Below are 26,000 nucleotides of genomic sequence, written 5' to 3'. Positions count from 1 at the left end.
ACGATTTGTCTTGTTCACCCAGAACATTTTCCTGGCTATCCGACCATGATACCCTGCAAATATTCCGCACTGTACTGGCTGATACTTTAACACCGCGTGTTTCCAGATCCGTTGCCAATTGCACAGCACTACTTTTTGGAACCTTTTTTCTTTCCCTAATAATGTAACGTTTAACTTGTTCACTCAACACTCTTGGTCTTCGAGTTCTTTTTTTATTATTTTTTTTATGGTTTCGCACAGTGATAGAAACATTATACATCGCAATTATTGTTTGTACTGTTGAACAAGGCCTGTCTGCAAGGTTTGCCAGGGGCGGATCCAGGACGGACTTCTGGGGGGGCGGTCGGCGGTAATACTGCTACTTTTAAGAGCTCCAAACTTGTTATGGATGGGTTTATTTATGTATAAAATAAGAGTTTCCTCTTGTGGGGGGGCGATTGCCCCCTCTGGACCCGCCCCTGACTCTATAATACCTTGAAACAGCTTCGCACACCTCCCCAATCCCCAGACATGAACCCCATAGAACATCTATGATCTGTTCTGGAGACAAGAATCAGAAGGCACAGCTTGTCTACTAAAGAAGGCCTAAGAAAAGCTATTCAAGAAGAATGGGACCTAATCAGTCCCGAAGCTACAGAACTACGAACTACTACAGGTGAAATCAATGCCACGAAGATTACAGACAATCATTAACGCACAGGGTAATCCCACAAAATATTAAATAACGTAATATACTTTATAAGCATTAATTCAAGCATAAGTGTACGGTGACTTTTTGCGTTTACAAAAAAGGAATTCTCTCTTTTCTTCTGAACAAAACAGTGATTGTGTTTGTTTGGCCTTTCTCTTGTATATAGAAATAAAATGTATGAATGTGTAGTCTTAATTCTGGTTATATATATATTTTTCCACCTCCCGTTCTCATGCTAGCTGTTTTCAATATAAACTATGCACGGTGTACGAACACTTTCTGCGCTCACTGTAGGTATGTTGACAATAAGCGAATGTTATTAGAATATTTGTTGAGATTTATTTTCCTTCACTGCCTTTCGCCTGATTAAAAAGTAGTTTGCAGTGCTTTGGAGCAGCTGCAGGTGGGAACGCGATAATGTTTGAGACATACCGGCGACTTTTTTGTGTGTGAAAATAAGACCTTTCTCATAAAGTAGTAAATAACTGCAGTAGCAATTGTCTACGTAAATGATAAAGACATATCCAACTACAAGAAATTAATACAGTATATATAGCCTATTCATTATTGTGTTTCTCTTTTAACAGCTATTAGCTAAGGATGGATAATTCCAGAATTTTTACTTTCCGGAATCCGGAAAGTAAAATCGGAAAAATTCCGGATCTCGGAAAAATTCCGGATTTTTTCTGAATTCCGGAATTTTTCCGAAATCCGGAATTTTTCCGAATTCCGGAATTTTTCTAAATTCCGGATTTTTTCCGAATGTCGGAATTTTTCCGAAATCCGGAATTTTTCCGAATTCCGGAATTTTTCCGAAATCCGGAATTTTTCCGAATTCCGGAATTTTTCTAAATTCCGGATTTTTTCCGAATGTCGGAATTTTTCCGAAATCCGGAATTTTTCCGAAATCCGGAATTTTTCCGAATTCCGGAATTTTTCCGAAATCCGGAATTTTTCTGAATTCCGGATTTTTTCCGAATTCCGGAATTTTTCTGAATTCCGGAATTTTTCCGAATTCCGGAATTTTTCCGAAATCCGGAATTTTTCCGTATTCCGGAAAGTAAATTTTCCGATTCCGGAAAACAAAATTTCCGGAATCCGGATTCCGGAAAATTTTGGCCATCCCTACTTCATATGTATCGTAAACATCTACGGAGTCAAGAACATAAAGTCGGACATAATAATAAGTACCCAGCAAGTACCAAGATAATAGAAGAATAGGCAGATACCAATGGTGGTTACTAGTAACAGTCTGTCCTTGGAAGTTTAGGAGGTTAGACGAATCGAAGTGGCTGTCTAACATAATAGTCTGTAGTCCGTAGAAATTACCAATAAAAGGATAAAAAGTCATGGTATTTGATGCTTATGTGATTTTTTAAATAAGAATTTCAGTGATCCAGCAATTACAACCTCACGCACTAAATGTATGTCTGGAAACGAAGACTTCTCAGACGAAAGTGTAACATTGTTACGTGCATGGATATAAAAATTATCGCTAATTCTTAGGGTTGAACCAGGCTAAAAGTTTTCGAAAATAAAGTATTGAAAAATGAAGTACAGATGATTAAATACAGAAGTCTAGGATGAACAAGGCACTACATTTACATAGGAAATATGCGCGAGATGCGCACAGTAGTTGGAAAATCCTTGAGAAAAGGCATTTTTGAGGCTGAGAGGGTAGTTGACAATGTAAAGCATAATCTTAAGGAACTTCATAATAATAAGTGTGATTGAATTAGCATTTTTTGTGCTTGTTCGTTTCTCTGTCTGTGAATTTCCCGGAGATCGTAAGCAATAAGGCTTAAACATTCGGAAGAAAAATGAACGTTGAAGCATATTTTGGCTTTCTTAAACTCTCTAGGGTTAAACAAACCTCAAGTCACGTAATACAATTATGGAACGTGGACATTTATCCTTTGAAAAGAAATCCAGATTACTGTGCGTAGCCTTGTCGAAACAGAGTTGACGAAATTAAGACTTGGCTTTGTGTATGGTTGATTCTTCCTGTAAAGTCATAAGAAAAGTGCTCTTGTCTAGCTTCGACCTACTTCCTGCCTATTCCCGACGAGCCCATCCTGCTTCCTACTTCCACTGCTTCCACTCGTGAAACAGTGAATGCGAGAGGGATCTTCTCATTGGTGTTTGTGTGGGGAAATATCGATTCAACAGCGCTTCTCCTGCCACCAAAAATTTCGCCCTCAAAAAACGGCGACATTCTTTATGTTCAGTGTGTCTGTGTCATCTATGCGAATATATTTTAGTTTAATATGTGCCGTGGGATGCCAATAAAGGATGTGATGCTTGGGAAATTCATGTGACCAGTGACAGTCGTGTTGGATCAACATAATGTTATTTTTGCTGTTAATAATAACGCTTCTCTAACAAAGTTGGCGGCTAAAAATGTAAATGCTGCTCGTGTGCCATAATTAAGAGATTTTTTAATTCTCCCTTTATGGTTACCATACCCTAATTAGATCCAATTAGAGGTTACTTAATACAATTATGTAATCTTGAAAATGGCGTGTTTTCCTTGTTATTAGGACGATAGCAGTGAGGCGTCCAAACATATTCTTTTTATGGGCAAAATACTTCAACAGGATGTCCATAAAATAAAATTCCATTGATATCATTCCTGTTTCAATATTCAGATGACCACAAAATTCCGACGATATCGATAATGTTTAACTTAATGTTGTGAGATATCTTAACACACTAATAAGTAATCATTGAATGACAGAAGTGCCGCGGTGGCTCAGTGGTAGAGCGTTCACCTCTGGTGCATAGGGTCTGTGGTTCGATCCCAGCTCGCTCCAAATGAGCTTTGTGGTAGACAAATACCATGTGCGTGGGTTTTCTTGAGGTTCTCCCGTTTCCTCCCACTTTCTTCACTCCAGCATTTCATTCATTTCTCATCATCACCGTCTCCTTTAGCTTAGCCGGCATAAATGTGGGATGTAAAACTTAAAGATTTCATTTTTGAATGACAGAACTTCGAGATGTGCGTGATTCTTTGGATCACATTGGAGAAAATGGTTCCTTATAATCATGGTTTGATAGTTGATTCGTTTAAACAGTAGAAACGTAAAGAATTTCACCCGTAATGATTCCGAAAGTCAGTCTAAAGCAGTTGAAAGACCGGAAAAGAGTGATCTTATCTGTAGTATAATTATCCTAAACCTTATCCCCGACATTACTGATTCGGTACTCTCTTTTCCTTTTGGGATTTGCTTGCTATACCCGTTTAACTAAACATCTGGTAAGATATATTTCCGTCAGACTTAAAAATGGACACTGGAAACATTCTACCAGTGTGATTTTCTTTTCATTATTGTTTTATATGAAAAGTTTTAGTTTCCAATTTTTTTCTGCACCAAGACTATGAGACGTGAATGTAGAGATTAACATCAAATCGGAACTACATGAGTTTCAACCATGAATCGAACCGGAATCTCTCACCCTGTAGACTCGTATGTTAACCATACTCCAAATAGCAGGCTTTATTTCCTCGAAAAGTAATGTTTTTTTTGCAAGGTTGCGTCTTCCACAATCAATATACTTAACCTTTCACTAATTTATCATTTAACTAAGCTTGATAGTGATTTTGGAAGGGGGTTGTTTCTTTCTTTGTTTCTCCACACTAGGTCAAATAATTGTGGGGATGGGGAAAGTTCATTATGATGATCTTGTAATGGAAACCGTTTTTACATTTTAGCTCTCCTCCCTGCTCTCGTGGCTAGCGCGTGTGCCTTTGGTGTACTTAGTCCCGGGTTCGATTCCCGGTGGGAGAGCACAAAAATTTTAATTTTTCAATCATTCATTTTTATTAATCAATCGTCTTCTTTAGCTTAAAGAGCATAATCGTGGGACGTTGAAAAAATAATTTGATTTCATTTTCGTGGGTACATTTTCAGAAAGTAATAAAAGAATTTTTAGAAAATACTTATTGCCTAGGATATCTCACGTATGCTGTAGCTGTAATTTTACAAATGAAGATTGAGCAAATATCAATGGCGACCGCCACATAAACAGTAAATCAGTTCGTAGTATGCAAAATTATTTGAACATTCATTCATTTCTTAAACACAGTTTTTACGGCGAAAGTCCGGCGCGCCAGTTGTAGGATATTTCACCACCATACATCCAGTATTAATTTTTAGTTTAACATTCCACAGTTATGCCGTTTAGGGTAAAGGAGACGGATGATTAATGAGAGTGTAAAATTAAAATTTGTACTCTTCCACCGGGAATCGAACCCAAGACCACATGCGCCAAAGGCACACGCGCTAGTTACTGCACCAGTGAGGAGGGCTCGTTATTTTACCTTGAAATATTTGACAATTAGACAGTCTACAGCTCGCAGATGACGAGAAGAACCCTAAAACAGGGGTAGCGGGGAAACGTCAAAAACATGGTCAAGTCTATTTTCGGTTTTTGAGGTGTGGTCTATACTTAGATGTCGTTTGCTACTTCGGGTAGTTATCTGTATGCTATTCCGTGGTGTCATTTGAAACCCCCGTGCGAAAAGTGGGCGAGTCCATACCTACGTCACACTGCTTCTGCTAGGGTTCTTCTCGTCATCTGTGAGCTATAGTTATTACCTGCAAATAGTGTTGCCCACGAGACGAGACGAGAAATAAGGTTTTGTCGTGTCGTCTCAAAATTTTTCTAGTCTCGTTTGGTAAATTTGTGTACAACACTTATGCTCTGATTTTCTTCTTAATTTCATCTCGAAGTTATCAGAATCTTTTCTGCGTCACAAAAAGTTCGCCAAGAGAGTGTTATAACAGCATTTAAACCACGTTTATTATTTGAGTATATTAAATAATGACGTGCGTAACTTTAAACGTTGATAAATGCTCTTTATTGTATATGTACAATCACTTTATCAATTTATAGCTTTTATACAAGATGGCCCATAATTATATAGATGATATTTGACTGACTGTAGTATTTCTAATTCTGGACAAAAAGTTTCGATATGGCAACACTTTGTAGCCTGGGAGTGGGTATAACGCAAGATGGAAAACCACCACACACACACCAGTGCAAGAGTGGCTGAAGGAAATATTTCCGAACCGCTGGATCGGTCGGCCTCCTCGATCTCCCGATATATGCCATCTGACTTTTTATTATGGTATGTTTTAAAAGGACAAAGTCACTCAATATCACATACGCAATTTGGCCAAACTACGGGAAGCTATCACAGAAAAGTTTCACAGGATACCAGTGCAAGTCTGTCAAGCTGCTTGTGACAATGTAACGTTGCTCTTTAGCTCCAGGCATGTATCGATTTAGATGGTACGTTGGTGGAACATGCAATGGAAAACAGAGATTAAGATTCTTGTAAGGAAGGGTATGCGAGTAATGTGTTTATGTTCAAGTTACGTTGCTAATTTCTTTACCGCAGTCTTTTAAACATCATATACATGATTATGGGCAACCCTGTATATCAGTCATGTAACACTAAAATAGTGTGTGGGATGCAAGACTTGAGGGAACTTATGTTGCCACGCGACTCGAGAAATTTCTCGTCTCGACTTGTCCTCGAGACTAGTCTTGTAGACAACAGTGCCTGCAAAAATGTACGTACATACATTTCTGGGGCAATCCAAATGAAATCGACCAATTTCCAGATCAAAAGTTGCTGACAAAATTTATTTATTTTTTAATTTTTTAACCTCAGATTGTACCACATTCAGGAAGTTGAAAACGGGTATTCATTTACTTTTTAGCCGCGCAGGTTTTTTTGTAGTGGCCATTTTGTATAGGCGCGTGTGCGTATTTTGAACTTTTCTGATGATTTCGTTAAACACTGTAACTTTTTAGGTTTTAAAAATAATGAGTTAGAAACAAAACCATATGTAAGTTAATGGAATGGGTAACATTCTGTGCACATTGAGACATACTTCAGAACGTTGAAAGAAAAAGCTGTAAACATCGCGGTTGGAAACCTAGAAATGGCCATTTTGGAATGTTTATTTTGAAACGAAATAAATTAGACTCATCTTCATTTTTTTTTTATGTGTACATAGAGACTAGATAGTAAACAACGTCCCAAACAAGTTTCAGATCTGAGAACTATATACTTCATTTTCTGGAAATTTTTAAACATTGCAAATTTTCGGAAATCGTGTATTTTCACCAAATATCTCACGAGTGAAAAATTTCAAATTTGCACAAAATAGACGATGGTTGGGCAATAACAAGTAAGTAAAATTGCATCACTGAGGCTTGAGTGGTTTCTGAGTTATGAGTTGTTGCAGTGATGTGAAATTCGTGATTTTAACAGCTCAATAGATGTACAGGTTTTGTGTTGATAATATCTCAGATGTACAATTTATCTGTTTCATCAGAAGAAGTGCAGTCAAACAGCAAGAAATTAAAAATTTGCTACTTGTAAAAGAATTATCATTTCTAGATCATATCATAGATTTATACCTCTGATGCAAACACAAATCAGATGTTATGAAGAACATAGCATGTTGTCATTAGCACCTAATGATACCGTAGCCTGTATTTACGACGACAAATTGGGGATTGGGAGAATTAAAGACATCAGTCAGGAAAAGAACGATCTTTTTATTAACTTGTTCCATCCCCATGGCCCAAGAACCTTTTTTAAACTATCTACGAATGACAAAGTGTGGGTGCCAATCACTAAGGTTCTCCGGAAACACACCCACAGAGTTTACAACTCTTTCAATATCAGCGCCGAACTCTGTACACAAATAGTCAACTGTTTACCTTACTGATGTCTTAACAGCGCTATAGGCAGAAAAGAAATAACAGAGACGTTTAGTTTTTTGTACAAGATATGATTCATAAATTATGCTTACTTTACCCATTAAACATTACTGTCTTGTTATTTTGACTTTTGCGACAAAGTTTATATCCACTCCTCATGGCGCTTCATGAAATTAAGTCCCAGTGAAGAAGAAACTTATAATTCAGAAACCACTCAAGTTTCAGTGATGTAATTTTACCGACTTGTTACTGAACAACTCAGTGATGCAATTTTGTGCAAATTTGAGATTTTTCACTTGTGTCCTTCCTGAGATATTTATTTGATGGTGAAAATACACGATTTTCGAAAATTTACAATGTTGAAAAATTCCCCCAAAATTAAGTATATGGTTCTCAGATCTGAAACTTGTTTGGGACATTGTCTGCTATCTAGTCTCTATGTAGACAAAAAATTGAAGATGAGTCTCATTTATTTTGTTTCAAAATGTACATTCCAAAATTGCCATTTCTGGGTTTCCAACCGCAATGTTCAGAGCTTTTTTTTTTTTTTTTTTTTTTTTTTACGTTCTGAAGTACATAAATAATTATACTTTGACTAAATAATTATAGAAATTGTTCGTTAGATTTTTTTTTACTAGCAACTTCAAACAAATGTTAGATATAAAACAAAAGTCGATCACACTTGAGCAAGATACATCTGTCAGTAACACGATGAAAATTCCGCGACAACATTGTAAGCTTCACATGGAATTTCAGATGGTAGGCAGATCGACCATACTCCTATTTCCCAGTCATATTCCATTCAGATTTTTATATCTTCATATATATATTGATTTTCTAATTACAGTAGGACGTCTTAGCGCTTGCGATAAACAAACAATAGGGTTGCCGTCCGCGTTGTATGAAGCCAATTGTTTTTACAAAAGCTCATTTATATGTCGTCGCGTGAGAACCAGAGGAACGTACTTCAAAAATGCTGTTTTCGTTTTCTTGATGTTTTCTTGTCCTTCAAAAATGAGAAGACATAATTTTGAAAGCCCCACTTGCTGTAAATGGAACGTAACGCCAACTGTTCTCCTTGACGATCATCTGTTATAATGTAGCTCAATTACAACCTTATTAAACACACATCTCTCTAAGAAAATAATATGTTTGTCCTCTCGCCTGTAAACCTACGAAAATGGAGTTACGTTCCTCTGGTTCTCATGCAACGATGTAATTGTTTGTCATACATATTTTTATTTTTATTTTCCCTTAAGCCCATACAAGTTAAGTTTTAAGTGTGAGTACGAGCAGATTCTTCAGAAACATTAAATGTAAGTAGCCTTACGTACGGTATTGTAATTATTGTACGTACTTTTTAACCACTGTATCGATAAAAGAGCATACCGTACAGTATATTTAAGCCTAAATGGCATTTTCTTGGTCATTTTCGAAAATCCGAACTACCTGTGGTCCCAATTAGTTCGGATTTTCGACTTCGTACTGTATTATTACTGACAGGAGGTCTTTAACAAACAGTTACGATCCGTATGCTTTCTCGCAGCAAGAAATGTTACAGTTAAAAGGTATCTTCAACGTAAAATTTGTCAATTGTAGATAACATTAAATAACTTTCTCTTAAATTTTCAGGAAACTATCAGGTTATCTAAAAATATATTTACTTTCGGAGATCAAAATTAAGAGTACATTTATTTTTTTTTTTTTCGAAAATAACATAAAACCATGATGTAGCGACCTGCGACAACCACGATCAACTGAAAGTGTCAAAATATTAGTTATGGCTATTCTATAATTTATGAAAAAATAATATTGTTACCAAATAATCACACCAATATTAACGATAAACTACCGATTTCTGTCTGTCTGTTGGGCCGCGGTGGCTCAGTGGTAGAGCGTTCACCTCTAGTGCTTGGAGTCCCGGGTTCGATCCCAGTCCCCGCCAAGTGAACTTTGTGGTGGACAAACACCGCGTGCGTGGGTTTTCTCGGGGTTCTCCCGTTTCCTCCCACTTTCTTCATTCCACCATTTCATTCATTACTCATCATCACCGTCTCCTTTAGCCTAACCGGCATAACCGTGGGACGTAAAACTCAAAGATTTCATTTCATTTCATTTCATTTTACCGATTTCTGTCATACTTTTTCCAGGCTTGAGACTGGCAAAATAGTCGGAACTTTGAACTAATACGCAACAATTTTGGCATGTTAAAGATCAGTGTTGAAAATTAGGCAGTCGGGTGTAATTGATAGTTTTTATTATGATTGAAAACATTATCTATTTATGTACTGTGTGAGAAATATGTAAATATTTAGTAAGTAGCAGAATGTATCTGTTGTAGTTTGATTTCTGTTAACAGTGACACACATGCTTCTTGTAAATATAATAAATGAATTAATTAAAATAAAGTTTTCGCGACAAGTATCTACTGTAGTTATTGATTAAATCATTCGGATCCCAACTTGTTACATTAAAACCTAGTTCTATTCTTGATATTAGTGTAGTGTTTTGAGTTTAAAAATAATAAGCTCATGAGAGAATTACGCGTATCTTGTAACATTATAGAAACTAGTAACACTATCAAGAACAAAATGAAGCGTACATACCTCGTCTTTTTCTCTGTTAAAAATATATGAAAATAATATCGTGAATTTGAGTTCCAAAGCACCAGAGAGATCTTGTAATAAGTTAAATCAGACTACATGTTTCACTTTACAAGCATATACTGTGTATTTCAAAACAACACCGACAACGTTTGGGAGGTGATTCTTGACACCAAAATAAGGCAAAAGGTATAGACCAACCTGGGTACACAAATGCTCCGTTTCGGAGTTATAGGCTGCCGAAAACATGAAGAAAATAAACTTTAAAGATCCATAGCTCCAAAACTATGGGATTTACCGTAGTCGGGTGTAAACTTCACTTAGGAACTAATATGTGCTCTATTCAAAATAACATGTTTCAAAATCCTAAGGTACTCACGCAACAATTTTTATAGAGGGAGTTTGGCTACTTGCATATAATTTGAAATACTCACCAACTATCTATTAAAATTGTTGCAGAAGTACCTCAGAATTCTGAAACTTGATATTTGGATAGGGCAATACTAGTTCCTAAGTGAAGTCTTGACCCGAGTACGGTAGGTTGCATAGTATTGGAGTTATGGAATTTTAAAGTTCATTTTTTTTCGGAAGCCTATAACTTCAAAAGGAAGCATTTGTGCACCCAGGTTACTCTATACTTTTTGTCTTATCTTGGTATCAGAAATCACCTCCCAAATGTTGTCGGTGTTGTTTTCAAACTCCCTGTATATGCCTGGCCAATCCAGAGGTGAAATAGCATTGGGTCGAGAATCATTATGTTCTTTAGTCAAAGGTTAACAAATATTATTATCCTATTGGGTACCGATTAAGGGATTTGGCAATCAGATTTAGTCATTTGGTTTTGTAAGCAAAACACACATCAAACGTTATACTATCAGTTTGTCGTACCTTTATGTGAGTAATTTTCTCAGTCAACAGGCTAGTTTTTTGCGTCGATATAAAATTTTAACCCTAAATTTCATACAAACTTATGAGATTAAGGTCGTCACAGTTGTTGCAACACATATTTTCTGACTTTCAAGAAAGTGATCGCAATTGTCGCGTTTTTAAATAATCGTAATTGTCCTATATTCGAAACCTCATATTCATCATTTTGTTCAATGATCTTCTGCCATTTTCCGATAACACCATAATCACGTCGCTATAGAACTTCTGTGGTGTATGGTTTTTAAAAAGTTATGCTTTTCAGAGGCCTCTTTTAAAACTAACTTAACACCATCAGAAAGTTCTGCAGAGATCGAAACAAATACTCTGACGGTGCCAGGTCTGGGCTATATTGTATATACATTAAAACTCTTCAAAGTCAAGTTCTCTGAATTTCTAGTGGGTCGTTGAAGATGTATACAGTCTGGCGTTGTCAGCGTAGTATATGACACCCTTAGTGTTGACTAGTTCTGACTATTTCTTTTGAAGTGCTAAGTGCACACGTGCTAACTGTCGGCAGTACAGGTCCGAGTATATCGTTCTGCCCGGCGATAGAAGCTCGTGATGCACAATAGCCTTCCAACCCCGCCAAACACAGCATAACCTTCCTGGTCGTCTGTGTGGGCTTTGGCACAAATTGGGAGCTGCTTCTTGCTTCGAGCATAATCTTTCTCGCACTTGTTGTAGTTTATTCGTTTTTCATCACTCGTGATCAACCGCTTCAGAAATGGCTCGAGTTCGTTACGTTTCAGTAGAAATTAGTGGTGGGCACAAAAACCCGTTTTTCGTTTTTTTTAGATAAACCGAAGCCGGTTTTTGAAAATGTTCAAAAAACCGGTTTCGGTTTTTCACCGGAACCGGTTTCGGTTTTCAAAACCGGTTCGGTTTTCTCCGAAACCGGTTATCGTTTTTTTTAATTTGTTCTATTTCTGACCAGAATGGTGTTTCGTTGTTCTCCAGAAACCGAATCCATTTCTACAGGAATAGTTTTGTGTTTTCGAAAAGTTTTCACCGAAACCAGTTTGGAGAAAACCGAAAGGTCGGTTTTTCGGGTTTCGGTTTTTATAGAAACCGGTTTTCGGTTTTTATAAAAACCGGTTTTGCCCACCTAGTAGAAATTCGATGAAGTTAATGCTTTTGAGTGAAATCAAATATCAGCCACAAGTCGAACATCTGTTTCTATCCACCTTTCTTCAAATGGTTTAATACTGGTTATGGATGTTTATGTCACTGGCTACTTATATGCCGATCTTGCCTGATTTTGCCAGAATATCATCCGCTTTTGTTGTGATTAGTCTTCTACGGCGAGTAGCATATTGGACATCGAAATTTCCAGAACGAAAGAATGGAATCATCTTTTAGCTGTTACTTTTAATATGTATCTTGTCCGTAATATCACAAATTAATGGATCAGCGCAGTACTTCTTTATCAAAATAAAATTGTAAAATATAGCACAGTCTTGTGAAAAATTTACTTATCTTGACTACACAATATCTTCCCGTGATTATAAGAATTCCAACACTTACTGCACATATACTAACTTCAACTGTCGAATAACATTCGGCCTGACCCGCTGCGACTCATATACCGTGAGATTTGGAACATTAACACCATCTTGGGCTCAAAGGCTCACTACTCTTCGGATAATATTTGTAATTTGTGTCTTTAAAAAAAATAACAGTATACATGGTGGAGCGTAAAAAGTTGCCTGTGTACCCTACAAATAAAAATTAAAGTTGTGTTCGCTTCACGGGAAAACGGCTAAATCGTTTGAAATGAATATTTGAGAATAGCTAGTACCCACTTCGATTAAAATGCACATTCTAAGAGGGAAGGGTTCAATATTTATGCCAAGAATTTCGTATGTGATGAGCTGCTCAAGTTACGAGGATGAAACTCATTGTATAATTCGTCATTAAAAAATATGCGGGCATGTGTGCCAGCATTTTCGAACATTTGTAAATAGCCTCTTCCTTCAGTTAAGAGCTGAATTTTCGAAAACGCTGAGACCCGAATTTTCTTATTTTTAATGAGTGGTTTATATTCCAAGTTTGATCTTCCGCACTTGAGCGGCTTGTTAGATACTCTATTTCTGAAAGAAATTTAAACTCCCATTTCTGTCCTTAGTATACGGATTTTAGTCAAACTAGTATGATAAAATCCAGTTCCAAGTAGGTATTAAAATATATTCAAAAAGTCTTTTCAAACGGTTCTACCGTTTTCCCGTTGTGCGGTCACAAAAATGATCATTTTTTATTTATTTTTTTTAGATGCGTATATGATACATGTGCTACTTTTTCGTGCGCCACCCTATGTTTAGTGTTCAATAACGATTTTTCAGTATTATTTGCTGTTAAATGTTTGATGAATATAGCTTATGTGTGTTTGTTTCGAAGTTAAACTTAGCTGTCGCCGTAGTAACTAAACACGAATGACTCCAATATCCCACTCATATTAATTTGGCTAATCCCTGTATGTTATTAAAATTTGGCGTAGTATTTCCATTTAACGAATAGAAGTGTATAGTTTATTTTCTTTCTTTGTTTCTTGTAGTGGGCCTAGACCATTTCAAGATGCGGTGGAGAATTTATCAGAGGCGACAAGTGCGGCAGGGACATGTAAGAGAGATGCTAAGGAAAGTAAATCACGTCCTCCTATACGAGAGGATGGTACCATAGATTATGACGGTGAGTATGTTCTGTGTATATATTAAAGAGTAAAAGTTTTAAAATAATACAGTATTCGAAATATTCTATACGTCACGAAGAGTATTTATCTTGTTTAATCCCTTCCAAGGTTGAACTCCCGAAACTTTGAAAAGTTTAAGGGCATAATTTTGCGAGTTTAAGTGGGGAGTGTAGATTGTCACATTGTGAGTCGAATCATTATCATCAAAGTCGGTTTTCCCTCCCTCGTAAGAGAGGAAAAAGGACTCCACTACTGTGTCCAATGTAGCAGTTATATTTTTTGGGCTTCTTTTATCGGCGTTGCTGAAGAAAGCTTTATGAGTGCTGGCTGTTGTCGATGTAAGGTTATCACATCACATCGCTTCTCTTCATGGGTTTTCTGGGTGATCATTTCTTGTGTTATTGAGATGAATTGCTGCTCTTCTCTTTTACTTGATTGGATTTGCTGCTGTTCACCGTAAGTGTATGCTATTTGTCGGTTATAGTCTCATCAATGATAAATGCTGCTTGTTCTTTTGGCGTGAGGAATGGGTTAGCTTCTGTGGGAAAACACATTTGTTATGCTCACTTGAATTCTTCCTTCTGTTGGCGTGTATAAGTCTTCTGGTCGAGTTAATGATTTTGTTTGTTTATTTTGATTTTCTTTGTAAGATACTTCGTGTTCTTCGTTCTGTAGACGACTCGGTAACCTTGGAGTGACCAGTGTGTATGTTTCCTTGAGCGTAGTTGATGATATGAAATTGGGCTTGAAAAATTAGTTTGATGGATAGTTTTAATGCCTGTCATGAGTTTTTGCGTTGGATTGGTATGTTGGTTTGGTCTTCTGTGAGTATTGTGGTGCAGGTTGGTCTCCTAAACTTGTTTCTTCTCTTGCATGGACATTATGGGCTGGGCTAGTGTGGCCCTCAGAAGGGCCGGAGTTTACAGCTGTGATGTCACTTCTTGGTTTTATGATGGGTAATTCCAAGGATGTTATAAAATAGAGGATCTGCCCATACGTATCTTTATCATACCAGTATGAACTCAGTGAAGCCAAAAAAAAAAAAAAACAACCGAGCATCGTCTGAGCTGGCATGTCTGATTGGCTACTCTCGTTTCCGCCATGATTGTTGGCTCGAAACATTGCGATCTTAGTGGCGCGGAGTGGGCAGAGTAGGTGTGGCGAAGCTGTGACGTATGGCTTCACGATTTTGTTGTATAGACAGATCCTCTATTTTATAACATCCTTGGGTAATTCGGTGTGGGGAGTGGCCTCCCTGGGTCGGAGTGGGTAGCTGTGTTTTCCTGTTCGGACACTTTGCAGATGGCGCAGAGGATTTTGCCTTGGGTTGTTTCATTGCCTATCGTGGGTGTTGCCAGAGAAGCAGGATGTGCACAGAGGCAGTTTGTGTGTCCATAATGCCAAGTGTTGCTGCAGGGTCTCGGTCTGGGGAAGCTGCATAACGTTTCGCCTTACTAATTCTGCCGAAAAATTATGGTCAACATTATGTTGTATCAACATTATAATATCAAGTGCCACTTTGGAAAACTTGGTTAAGCATAGAAAAATCTTAAACGCGTTTAACCGTTTGTGTACACCATTTATTATTATGTAGTTTTAAAAATGTCATGTAAAATTGGGGAAATTGTGGTAAATGCCCTTGAAGGAAGAAATGAACACTGGAAGAATTGCCTAAGTTTTAGATGGTTTTGAGAGAGTTGAGTCTGATGTATTAATATACAGTTGCTTTCACAATTGAGCGTACACTTGTAGTTATTGTGTTAAGACTGCTGTAACGTCTACGTATGTAATCTTTTGTTTCGATAAATTAGCATGGGTCTATGTTGAAAGAGTATGAGGCTTCTTTAGTCAATATAAGTAAGAAATTGCTGTGTTTCGAAGGACGTATGCGTACTAGTTCCCGCAGGATATAAAAAACAAAGACACAGAATTGAATGTACACCTTAGCATTTGGCTCCATTGCAAGACTGTAGAGAGGTTACAAAATTGCAATAGGCCTTACTTAGTGATCGTTGTGCTTCATCAGTACTTACCTTGATACGCCGAATGTTTTGTGTGAAAACAAAAGCAAAATGACTGAAAGAAGAGAGACAACTATGGAAGTCAGAAACTTAATAGTGAAATTCGCTTTACAAGGTAAGTCATTGCATCAAATTGGACAGCTTGTGGGTAAAACGCATTCTACAATGCAAAAAATTGTTGAGAAATTTAAATATGAAGGAACAGTGCACAATAAACGAGGGAGGGGTAGAAAATCTATTCTAAATGAGCGAGAGCAAAGAAATGTAGTTATGCAAATAAGAAGAAATTCACGTCAAAGTGTGCCAAAACTTGCCACGAAAATTGCATTTGTGATGGGAAAAGCAATCTCGTGTGAAACGGTACGTAGGACGTCGAAAAGAGCTGGATACCATGGTCGCATAGCAAGAAAGAAGCCACGGATAAGTGAAGTTAACAAACGTAAAAGATTGGCGTTCGCTAAAAAGTATATTTCACAGCCTCTTACATTCTGGGATTTAGTGATATTCAGTGACGAAGGCAAGTTTAATGTATTCGGGTCAGATGGACTGCAGTATGTGTGGCGGCGACCCAATAAAGCCCTACAACAGGAAAATCTACGCCCCACTGTCAAACACGGAGGTGGCTCCGTAATGTGGGGCTGTATGTCCGCTTCTGGTGTCGGTAACATGAAGCTTATTGATACTACAATGAACAAATACGGGTATTTGTCAGTATTAAAGAATAATATCAAGGAAAGTGCTAATAAGCTTGGTATGGAGTCATCTTATTATTTTCAGCATGACAACTATCCCAAGCATACTGCTCATATTGTCAAACTGTGGTTATTATGTAACACTACAAAAAGTTTAAAAACTCCACCACAGTATCCGGATTTAAATCCAATTGGGAATTTGTGGTGGGAATTAGAAAAACAAGTGCAGAAACATAAAATAACGAATAAAACTGAGTTAAAGAATTCTGCAAGAAGAATGGAGCAAAATTCTTTCTTCGGTGACCTACAAATATGTATACTCTATGGCTAAAAGGTTAGCTGCTGTAATAAAAGCCAAAGTTGGCCCCACCAACTACTGATTTTTTTTTTTTTGTTTTTTTTTTTTGTTCAATATTCCAATATGTACGCTCAATATTAAAGTGTGTACGCTCAATTTTGTGACTTCAAATATACACACTTTTTTTTTTTTTTTTTTTTTTTTTTTTTTTTTTTTTTTTTTTTTTACTCATTACTGAAATAATGTTTACGAAGAAAATGTATTATAATTTGTTCTAGATCTGTTCAGGAAGTAATATTTTAAGTTTGAAATAGTACTTATGTAGATGTCTTTTGTGCATTTTTATGTTAATAAATAAGGCGTACCCTCAATTGTGAGAGCGACTGTAAATAACTAGTCGTATCATAAGTCCTGTTACACATTTGAAATTAGGAAGAGAATGAGATCATGAACATGAAAACCTAGCACTATTTAATGAAGCACCTCTGTAGCTACATAATGTACTTTACGATATCATTAAAAAAGGTTTGCCATTTACCTGATGCAGTGTTTACAATCCCTTATTTATTGCGACATATATGATCTCTTGTCTTAAATTTGCCATTGCCTGTGCCAGGGAATTTTTGAACTTCGTGACTGTTGTGAATCGCAGCCGATCTCCAAAGTGATACACAGTATCTGATCTGAGACTTTATGATGGCCAGTCATAGTAGTTGATTTGATTAGCGTCGTGCCAACACCTAGAATATATGAGATGTGGAACTATAGTTTAACGTGAGATCCAAATCAGAAAATCGAACCCGGGTCTCCCGCGCATAAGGCGTATCCGCTAACCATACATCCACAAGAAAGTTCCGTCAGTCCTTGTGGGCGAAAAGATCCGGTGCTGATTCCACAGCCTATAATTTAGCAACTTCATGATACCTTCCATCACATTCAGTTTCTGATTTTCACAACCGGACATTTTCATTGATTTTGATCGAGTTTACCATTTCGACTGGGTGGTCATGAAGAAAGAAGAATCAGTAATAATTTTTAAGCTTGTTGTACGTAAAACTTTGTTTAATCTCTAAGTGTTCGGATGTATTTACTTTAAATCCAACAGCCCAACGCGATCTATGTGTATGCGTTCACAAGTTTCTTTCCTTCTTTCTAAGAAATATTTTTCATGAAAGGAAGTATTGAAAGATATATAGATACAATAAGTCACATGAAAATGTGTAGTCGATAAAACCAGAAAGCGTAAAAATGTGAGAGAAAATAAAACTGGAAGAAACAAAAATGTATCATAAAGAACCGTGACTTGTAAGAGAAATTTTTAAAAAATAAAACAAAATAGTGTAAGTAAGAAAGAAATGTGTTTTTTCCTGTGAAAGGGGAACTTTTTCAAAGATGTTTCTTACCAATACGTTAAAAAAAAAAAATAGAAATAAAAATTCTAACGACGGGTGAAAATTGTGAATGATAATGAATCGTATAATAGAACGAAAAGAAAGAAAGATTTGAAAAAGAATTTGGAATAGGGAAAATCTTGCCGGGAACAAGTGTGCACACGAAATTACTACTGCAGTTGCGGAAATGAGCCTTTTCTGTATGTAGAAAAAAGTTCAGTGTAACGTGAGGAGAAAAATTCTAGCTGGCAAAAATGACAGAGCTGCTATTAAGGAAAATGTTTTAGCTGATATTAGAATGCATATTAACTATAATTTGGCCAAGAAGTAATTTTTAACATGTCCCTATCTTGCGAAAGAGTGAAAAGACGTTCAGACCAATTTGGTAATATATATGGTAATGGCCTCTCTTCTTTGGTTTGATCCCAGATCCTGATATAGTAATGTATTTCCCGAGAGGATATGCCTTCTTGAGTAGAAAGAATATAAGAGTTTTTAATACCAGTTGAAAACTAACATTATTGAAGCGAGCGTTATATTACAAGTGAAGCTTCTTCCATTCGACTCGATAGGCATTTTGTGTTTCTGTCCATCTGTTCCATGATAATCGCGAAACTTGTCCAATTTTAATGAAATTTAGTACGTATCCTCCTTCAACTAGCATAAATAATGCTATTGTTTAGGGGTTGCAATCCATGAAGTATAAGGAGAAGAAAAGTTGTGTAAAATTCAATCTTACCAGTTCGCACATATACATTCAAATGTACAAACAGTTTTGCACTATAATCTGCATTAAAACTATTCAATTATGACAAAACATAGTGTATAATTTGTTTGGGTCATTCCGATCATCCCACAGCTTGGGGTTGAAATGGATAAGTATGCGAGAGTGGGGATGTTCTGATGAACTAACATTTGATCGAATTAAATGAGCAAATTCAAGTTTATACTTTTTACACACGAATTCATTCCATTCCTATTGACAAATAAGTCTATTGGCCTAAGATGAAAGTCATATCATACTCAGAGAGACTTTGTGTACATACCTCTTTTCCTGTCCATACCGGGCCCATCACTTCTCCTGTCGGACAGAGGTTCTAACAGAAATAATCCTCCGCTTTACTGTAGTCTGGATTTTATTCAGAAGTCACTCCCTAGGTTCAATTCAGCAGTTTTCTATCATTGAATCAGGCAATATACTAAAGAATGCAGAATCCAGACAGGGTGGTATGATCAGGACAGAGCAATGTACTCATAGAAAATACAGTAATACTTCAGTGGATCGTTCTTTCCAAGTATGATACAAGCAATATATATGTCACAAAAATTTAAGCGGAAGTACGTTCGATTTTGAAGCAAAATGGGACATAGTTCCTTTGGGGCTTCTCAATCATCTTTGGATTGAGTGTTTTCAGTGAAGAATAAAATGTAAATTCTGTGCCCTTTTAAAAAAAAGAAAGAACAAAAGATATCATCTTTTACACTCTGCTAAAACCGGAAGTGATAGATATCCACTTTAACTTCTGATTTCAATATTAATCTATATGGAGCAAAAACGATAAGATATAGTGAGAAGCGGTTTTTCGGGAACCGATTTAACTTTCTAGTAATAAATACCATCATCTCTCTTAACCATCTATTCAAACTAGAAGTGGCGGAAGTCAATCACTTCCGATTTTATCGTTGATCGCTATAAGGTAAAAGTGGTAATAGATTTCGATATTTGTGCAATCAATTCAGCTTCTCAAGAATATATTCCATCTCCACTCTATCCCTCTACTGAAACCGGAAGTTGTAGAAATCAATTACCACTTTCGGTTTCAATATTAATTGAGAAAGTATCTCGGCATGCAAACCGAACACCTTCACTCCCTTAAAATCACACTGATTGGCATAGAGATCAAAAATAACATAATAATTTTGTGAAACATTTTTCGGCAGATGGTAAATTAGGCTGAAGTAGTTACATTGTCATTGTATGTGCCACTCAAGAACTTTGCCGTAGTTTACTTTGGTTTCTACCCTCCATCACTCTCATTCAGAGATGCTACTAGTAAATGAGGTTCATGTTTCCTTACCACTTTCAGCTGCATATCTTTCCAAAGTATTGCTGTCTTTTAAGAGAAATTTTTATATACTGTATTGGGAAAAAGGCAATACCAAAATGTATGCTTCGAATGGATGTAGTACACAGGAAATGCTCGAAGCGAAGTGGTTATTGTCATTGACAGTGGCGGTTTCAGAAGGCAGTCATATTAGTAATGGCAGCGAAGAATTAGGATTAGATTTCTGGACTTCGGTATCTATGGCCATGTTAGCCCGTCACGAGGAACTATGTCCCACAGCAATCACACTGCCCGCGGAATTGAGGAGAGAGAAAGGAATGGGGAAGCGTCCTGGGACTATTATGTTAGGGACCATCCTGACATTTGCCTGGTGCGAATGCGAAAAACCCAGGAGAAATCTCATTCTGGATGGCTGTCCTGAAAAAAACTGTTACACCTTTCCGACCGAGTGTCCCCACCGGGAATCGAACTCGGGCCGCTCGCACCAAATGCCAGCTGGGCCACAACAATGGCGGCGAAACTGGCTTTGTACTCCTTCCCTGCAAAATCAGCCTCCACCTTCGTGGCCTCTAGTGATTTTTCACTTTGAAGGCATTCTTTAAATTCTGATGTGAGATACAAATATTACATAAAAAATAATAATGAATTTGACATTGTAATCATATATTCAGCATGTGTCCTACAGAATGATTTACCTTAATTATAAGTATTTTACTCCTCACAAAGAATTCGGGCTATTCAAGAAGTGGAAAATAACAGGTTGACAACATTGCTCAAACACTTCTTTAAAATGAATTTTGCAATTGATTGTGTAAAATTAATTTGGTTTCATGTCAATTATTAAGAATGCAATTTGAAACGGATGAAAAGAAAACTAAGTAATGATGAAAAGTTAACTAGCCTCATATCTCGTATGTTTATAATATTTATAAACTTATAAAATAGAGACACGATAATATTTCCGTGACATGATGGATTGAAATTCATGTATTTACTCGATGGTGAGTACCGGCATCTTTTTTTCCCGGCACTGTTACTTTCTGTCATCGCTATGAAGTTCAAACTTTTATTGTCATTTTTCTCCTTTATTTTGAAATCTGTAGGAGAAAAACAGCTAATTCGAGATGAAAACGACTGTTCGGTAAAAACATGCGAGTAGGGGAAGGTGCTCTACCTAGGGACACATTTTTTCTCGGATTTTTTTGGAATAGAATTTTACATGATACATGCAAATAAAAAACAGGAGAACATGCACAAAGCTTTTTATACATTCTAAATTTTTCTCAGAATGTTACAACAATATTTGTAGACACTAACGTGAAATTAAAGAAGGTGGTGCGTTTGTCCTCAGGTACATCTATACGATCTACCTAGGGACACCTAGCGTTGTACCAAGGGACACAACTTAAATATAATATAGTTTGTTATACAATAGAATTAGTATGTTCCTAAACAATAGTTCTTTAAAATTTTGATTATATAGTGAGTAGCTATGAGATAGGATTGATTGATAAATGCTTAATAAAACAAATTATACATTTTTTAAAAAGATATAAACAATATATACTTGTAAACTAGAATGAAACTTTGCAAAGATTAGAATGACAAGTTTAAGATAGCTTGCTCTAAAAATTGAGATAATGTGCTACCTTTAATCTATAGATTAATCGTAGATTGCTTGGATTGCATCCTAAACTGTAAAGAAATAATTTTCTTTACATTTCTAGAACAAAAATAACAATATTTTCCTTTTGTGTCCCTTATCCGTTTGTTTTATCTTAACTCTTCAATGTTCGAATAGGGGAGCGAGGAAAACAACTACTTTATAACAATAGAGGATAATAACACCAAATTGGGAAGATTAAAATCTGAGCTGATAAAACAAAGTTCGGTAGGATTACGTTCATGTCTTATCAACTTCCTCAACTAAGATTGAACCCTGAGAAATCGATCGAAAACTTAAGTGGTTCATAGATCTTTTTGTGCCGCCAACTCTTTAAGTTTCAGGTAATTTTGTTATGATATAGTCAGGTGAAAGAAAGAAAATTTCTGAATCCTCTTCGTGACAAATGTGTCCGTTTTTGTTATTTTTTTTCAAGTATTTCACAGCAAAACCTACATCATTTTCATTTCTATTTACAACTTTTACAACGAAATGTTTAGTTTCTTTCACTCCTGAACACTGTACTAAAATGTAGTCTCCTGTATTACTATTGCCCTCAAAATTAAATTCAGTTTCCTTCTCCATAAGCTCTTGAATTAAATCTAATTCATCTTCAGACGAATTAAAAGAATACTTAAATCTTCATCTTCGCTCCTTGTGCCATATTCCTTTCGTTTCTTCATTTTAGGTGTCAAACGACGAACTACTTTGGACACCTTCTTGCGTCCTTGCTCTAATTTTTGCTTTTCTGGCGTGTTTGCAATCATTCTAGAGGTTACCTTCCTTCGAACGTTTGGCGTTTTTTTCCCTCTCACATGACAAAAGAGGTCTTAGCATCAATTAAGTTACTCCAGAACTTCCTTCTTCTGAGGTAACCACAGGGTCTTCTGATAACAAGAACTATCTGATAATGCCATACATTCGTCCGAGCAATTAATGGACAATTCCTGGATTTGATTGCTTTGAGAATGACCTGGAAATTGACTGAAGCCGCTTGGGCTCACATATTCATGGTTCTGAAAAATGTTGAATTTAGTGGAATTATCCCAGTAACTCTGAACCCACTAGTAATATTTCTTAAAGTAAATGCCAATTCAATTCGTATGCTTTACCAACTATTTCGGCGACCTCATAAATGGTAACTCGATTCCTGGTGTTTTCAGGTGAATTCATCCATTCGTTCGTAGCCCTTTGAATCCTGTAACGAGACGAGTAAGGGCAGATTTTGAAACAGAATATTTCATTGCCGCACTTCTGATTGAAGACTTTGACTACAAAACTTCACGTACAGCTGCTTCGACGTCCTCTTTTCTGGGTGCATTTCTTTCTTCCCACACTTACTGCGAGGCATTGCACAATCTGTAACGAGACGAGAAAGAATATTTAGTAAATAATTTTCTTCTGCATTAAAAGAAAATTTACATTCCTGATGCAAAAGTACACTCGTTGTACCTGGGGACAGATACTTTTTGTGTCCCTAGGTACGTACGGTAATGTGTCCCTTGGTACATCACTGTGCCAATTTTTAGCGTAACGTTAATTACTAGATTTGTTATTACCCATTAAGTTACTTACTTGCGCTATTTTATGGAGTAATCTATGTAGATTTATCTCTGCAAAATTCAGACTCCCTCTCATACGTCTGAACTTCACAAATGAGAACGAACTATCATCACAAAAATTTACTTTCCGACACAAAAAACTCAAAACACCTTCCCGCGCACGACTGCTTACACGGTGTGCGATTGTTTCAATGTTGCTACATCCTTAGGATTTTTTACTTCCTACCTGACACAAATTCAACAACACAGTTTGTGTACACACTAGTGTAGAAGCAATGTCCCCAGGTACATACTGTCCCTAGGGAGAGCACCTTCCCCTACTTGCTGCCACTCGATCTTCGTACGGACGTAATCTATGTGTTTCAAGGAAAAGCGATTGTATTCCTTGGGCGAATTTACCCAAAAGCGTTAATATTTTAATACATGTCAGCCGAATTATTGAACGTTATTAAAAATTAAATACAAGCTAGCTTTCATCTAGGATTGCCACCTTTTCAAAGGAAAATGTATGGACACTTCATGCAGCATTTATATGGAATGGAGGGGGGCTAGATAAATGTACTAGCGGGCCTTTTTCCGTAATAGTGTAATATAAGTGAAGAGCAGACCATATTTAATTGTGATATATATATATATTATGAATACATTGTGAAACATAAAGCCGATCTAAATACAAACTTTAAAAAAAAATAAAAAATTAACGTAACCCAATACTACAATAATAAGGAAAGTCGGGACATTTTTCAAAATCGGGACGGGTGGTAACCAGTGTTTCTTCCAGACATGTATTTTTGGGGGGAACTGCCCCCCCCCGGAGCTCTTAGAGTGCCCCCGGAAATAGATCAGCAGTGCACCCTCCCGAAATATTGCTTCTGAAAGAAACACTGGTGGTAACCTTATTTACTACAGCCTACGAAGAGGTATGACCGGGCAGACTTCTTTCAGTTGGATTGTGTGTGACAGCACATCGGCTTTCGCCACCATATCTGGTTTTCGAGACCGAAGTTTAAAATTTTTTTATTGAAATAAGTCCTCGGATCAAATAGTTGCTCCACAATGATCGTCCAAAATTGGGAGGGAATTCCGTGTGTTGGGGAACAAACTTAGTACACGCTCTAGCCATTCGGCTTCACGTGATATTACTCGATGTATTGATTTTCTTATTAATATCAAAAGAATAACGAAGGGTTGCAATCCCTAAGATCACTAAATACTAATCTTAGTGGAGAAAGAAAATATCTCTAATGTAATTTCCATAAACCTACCGTATTTATTCTTTCCGTGCGAAGAACAGACCTTTCAGCTAGTATTCTTATATTGTTAATCTTTATAGTGGACAAATCGACATATTTTCCGTAAAGTATTTGTATTTTTGCCCATTCTCTTCCCTTCGTTCATTCCACCAATTCTTTCAGTATTAGTTTCCATTTATCGTCTATCTCTTAGGTTCCATGACTCAACCGCTGGACGCTCAAGGTACCGATGACCTGTTATCCCTTTCTCCTGGAAGCAGAATTCATCGGAAAATGAAAATCTTTGAGTTTTACGTCCCACGGTTACGCCGGTTAGGCTAAAGGAGACGGTGAAGATGAGAAATGAATGAAATGGTGGAATGAAGAAAGTGGGAGGAAACGGGAGAACCCCGAAAAACCCACGCACACGGTGTTTGTCCACCACAAAGTTCACTTGGCGGGGGCTGGGATCCAACCCGAGACCCCAAGCACCAGAGGTGAACGCTCTACCACTGAGCCACTGCGGCCCCAGAATTCATCGGAATTGCGCAGGATCGTTTGATCGTCACGCGTCGCGATGTAATTCGCGTAATTTGTAGAAAGGTGGCAAATTATCCTGTTCGGTCCAACGTAATCAAAATTCATTGAAATTGATTCAGATCGTTTGATCGCCACCCGTAGTGGCGTCATATCGTAAGGGAAGTTAATAAGTTAATCTATTCGCCCCATGGAAACAAACTTGATCGAAATTGAGCCAGATAGTTTGATTGCTTCGATCGCCAACAACCAGCGTGTGATCGCCACGTATAGTGACGTAATACGCATATTTTTTAAAATTAATTAGTTGTCCTGTTAGCCCTCCATGTAAGCGTAATTGATTGAAATTGAATTGGATTGTTTGATCGCGTCGATCTCCGAGACTGAGAATCATAATTTGATCACTACGCATAGTAATGTAATCCCATAAATTTGTAGAGGAGGAAGGAGGGTTAACAAGTTAACCAGTAGGCCCCAATGGAATCAAAATTGATCGGGATTAGGCAACATAGCTTGATTGTCGTTTGATAAACAATCATCGTTTGATTGCGACTCTTAGTGACATAATACGCACAATTTAGTAGGGGCTAACATGTTAACCTATTAGCCCTCTCCCATAATGGAAGGAAACTTGGTAAAAAAAAAAAATGGTCAATCGTCGTTTACTTGCATTTGATCGGCAACAATTATCATTTTATCTTCACGCATAGTGACGTAATACTCATAATTTTGTAGGGGGCTAAAGAGCTACACTACTAACCCCCCATGGAAGCATAATCGACCGCGTCGTTTGATCGGGTTTGATCTCCAACAATCAACATTTGATCGATGCGCGTAGTGACGTAATACGCATAACTTGTAGAAAGTTAAGAAGTCAACCTATTCGA

The 26,000-nt window shown here is 37.0% G+C and overlaps 1 protein-coding gene across 4 annotated transcripts in view; it reads left to right on the top strand.

The window, feature by feature from the left end:
* Positions 1 to 26,000, top strand: part of LOC145673107 (oxysterol-binding protein-related protein 9) — a 443,064-nt gene that overhangs the window by 358,195 nt on the left and 58,869 nt on the right. For all 4 annotated transcript variants that reach the window (XR_014128719.1, XM_081742477.1, XM_081742478.1 and 1 more), the window contains one exon: positions 13,517 to 13,650. Coding sequence is in view for 3 of the 4 variants with exons in the window: in XM_081742477.1 (XP_081598603.1) it covers positions 13,517 to 13,650 (134 nt within the window). In the remaining variant the exon portion in view is untranslated. The remainder of the gene's footprint in view (positions 1 to 13,516; positions 13,651 to 26,000) is intronic.

This window comes from Thermobia domestica, chromosome 16 (genome assembly GCF_964235325.1).
Source record: "Thermobia domestica chromosome 16, izTheDome1.hap1.1, whole genome shotgun sequence".
Lineage (NCBI taxonomy): Eukaryota > Metazoa > Arthropoda > Insecta > Zygentoma > Lepismatidae > Thermobia > Thermobia domestica.
Note: the sequence above shows the minus strand (reverse complement) of the source record. Positions and strands in the feature narration are given on the sequence as shown.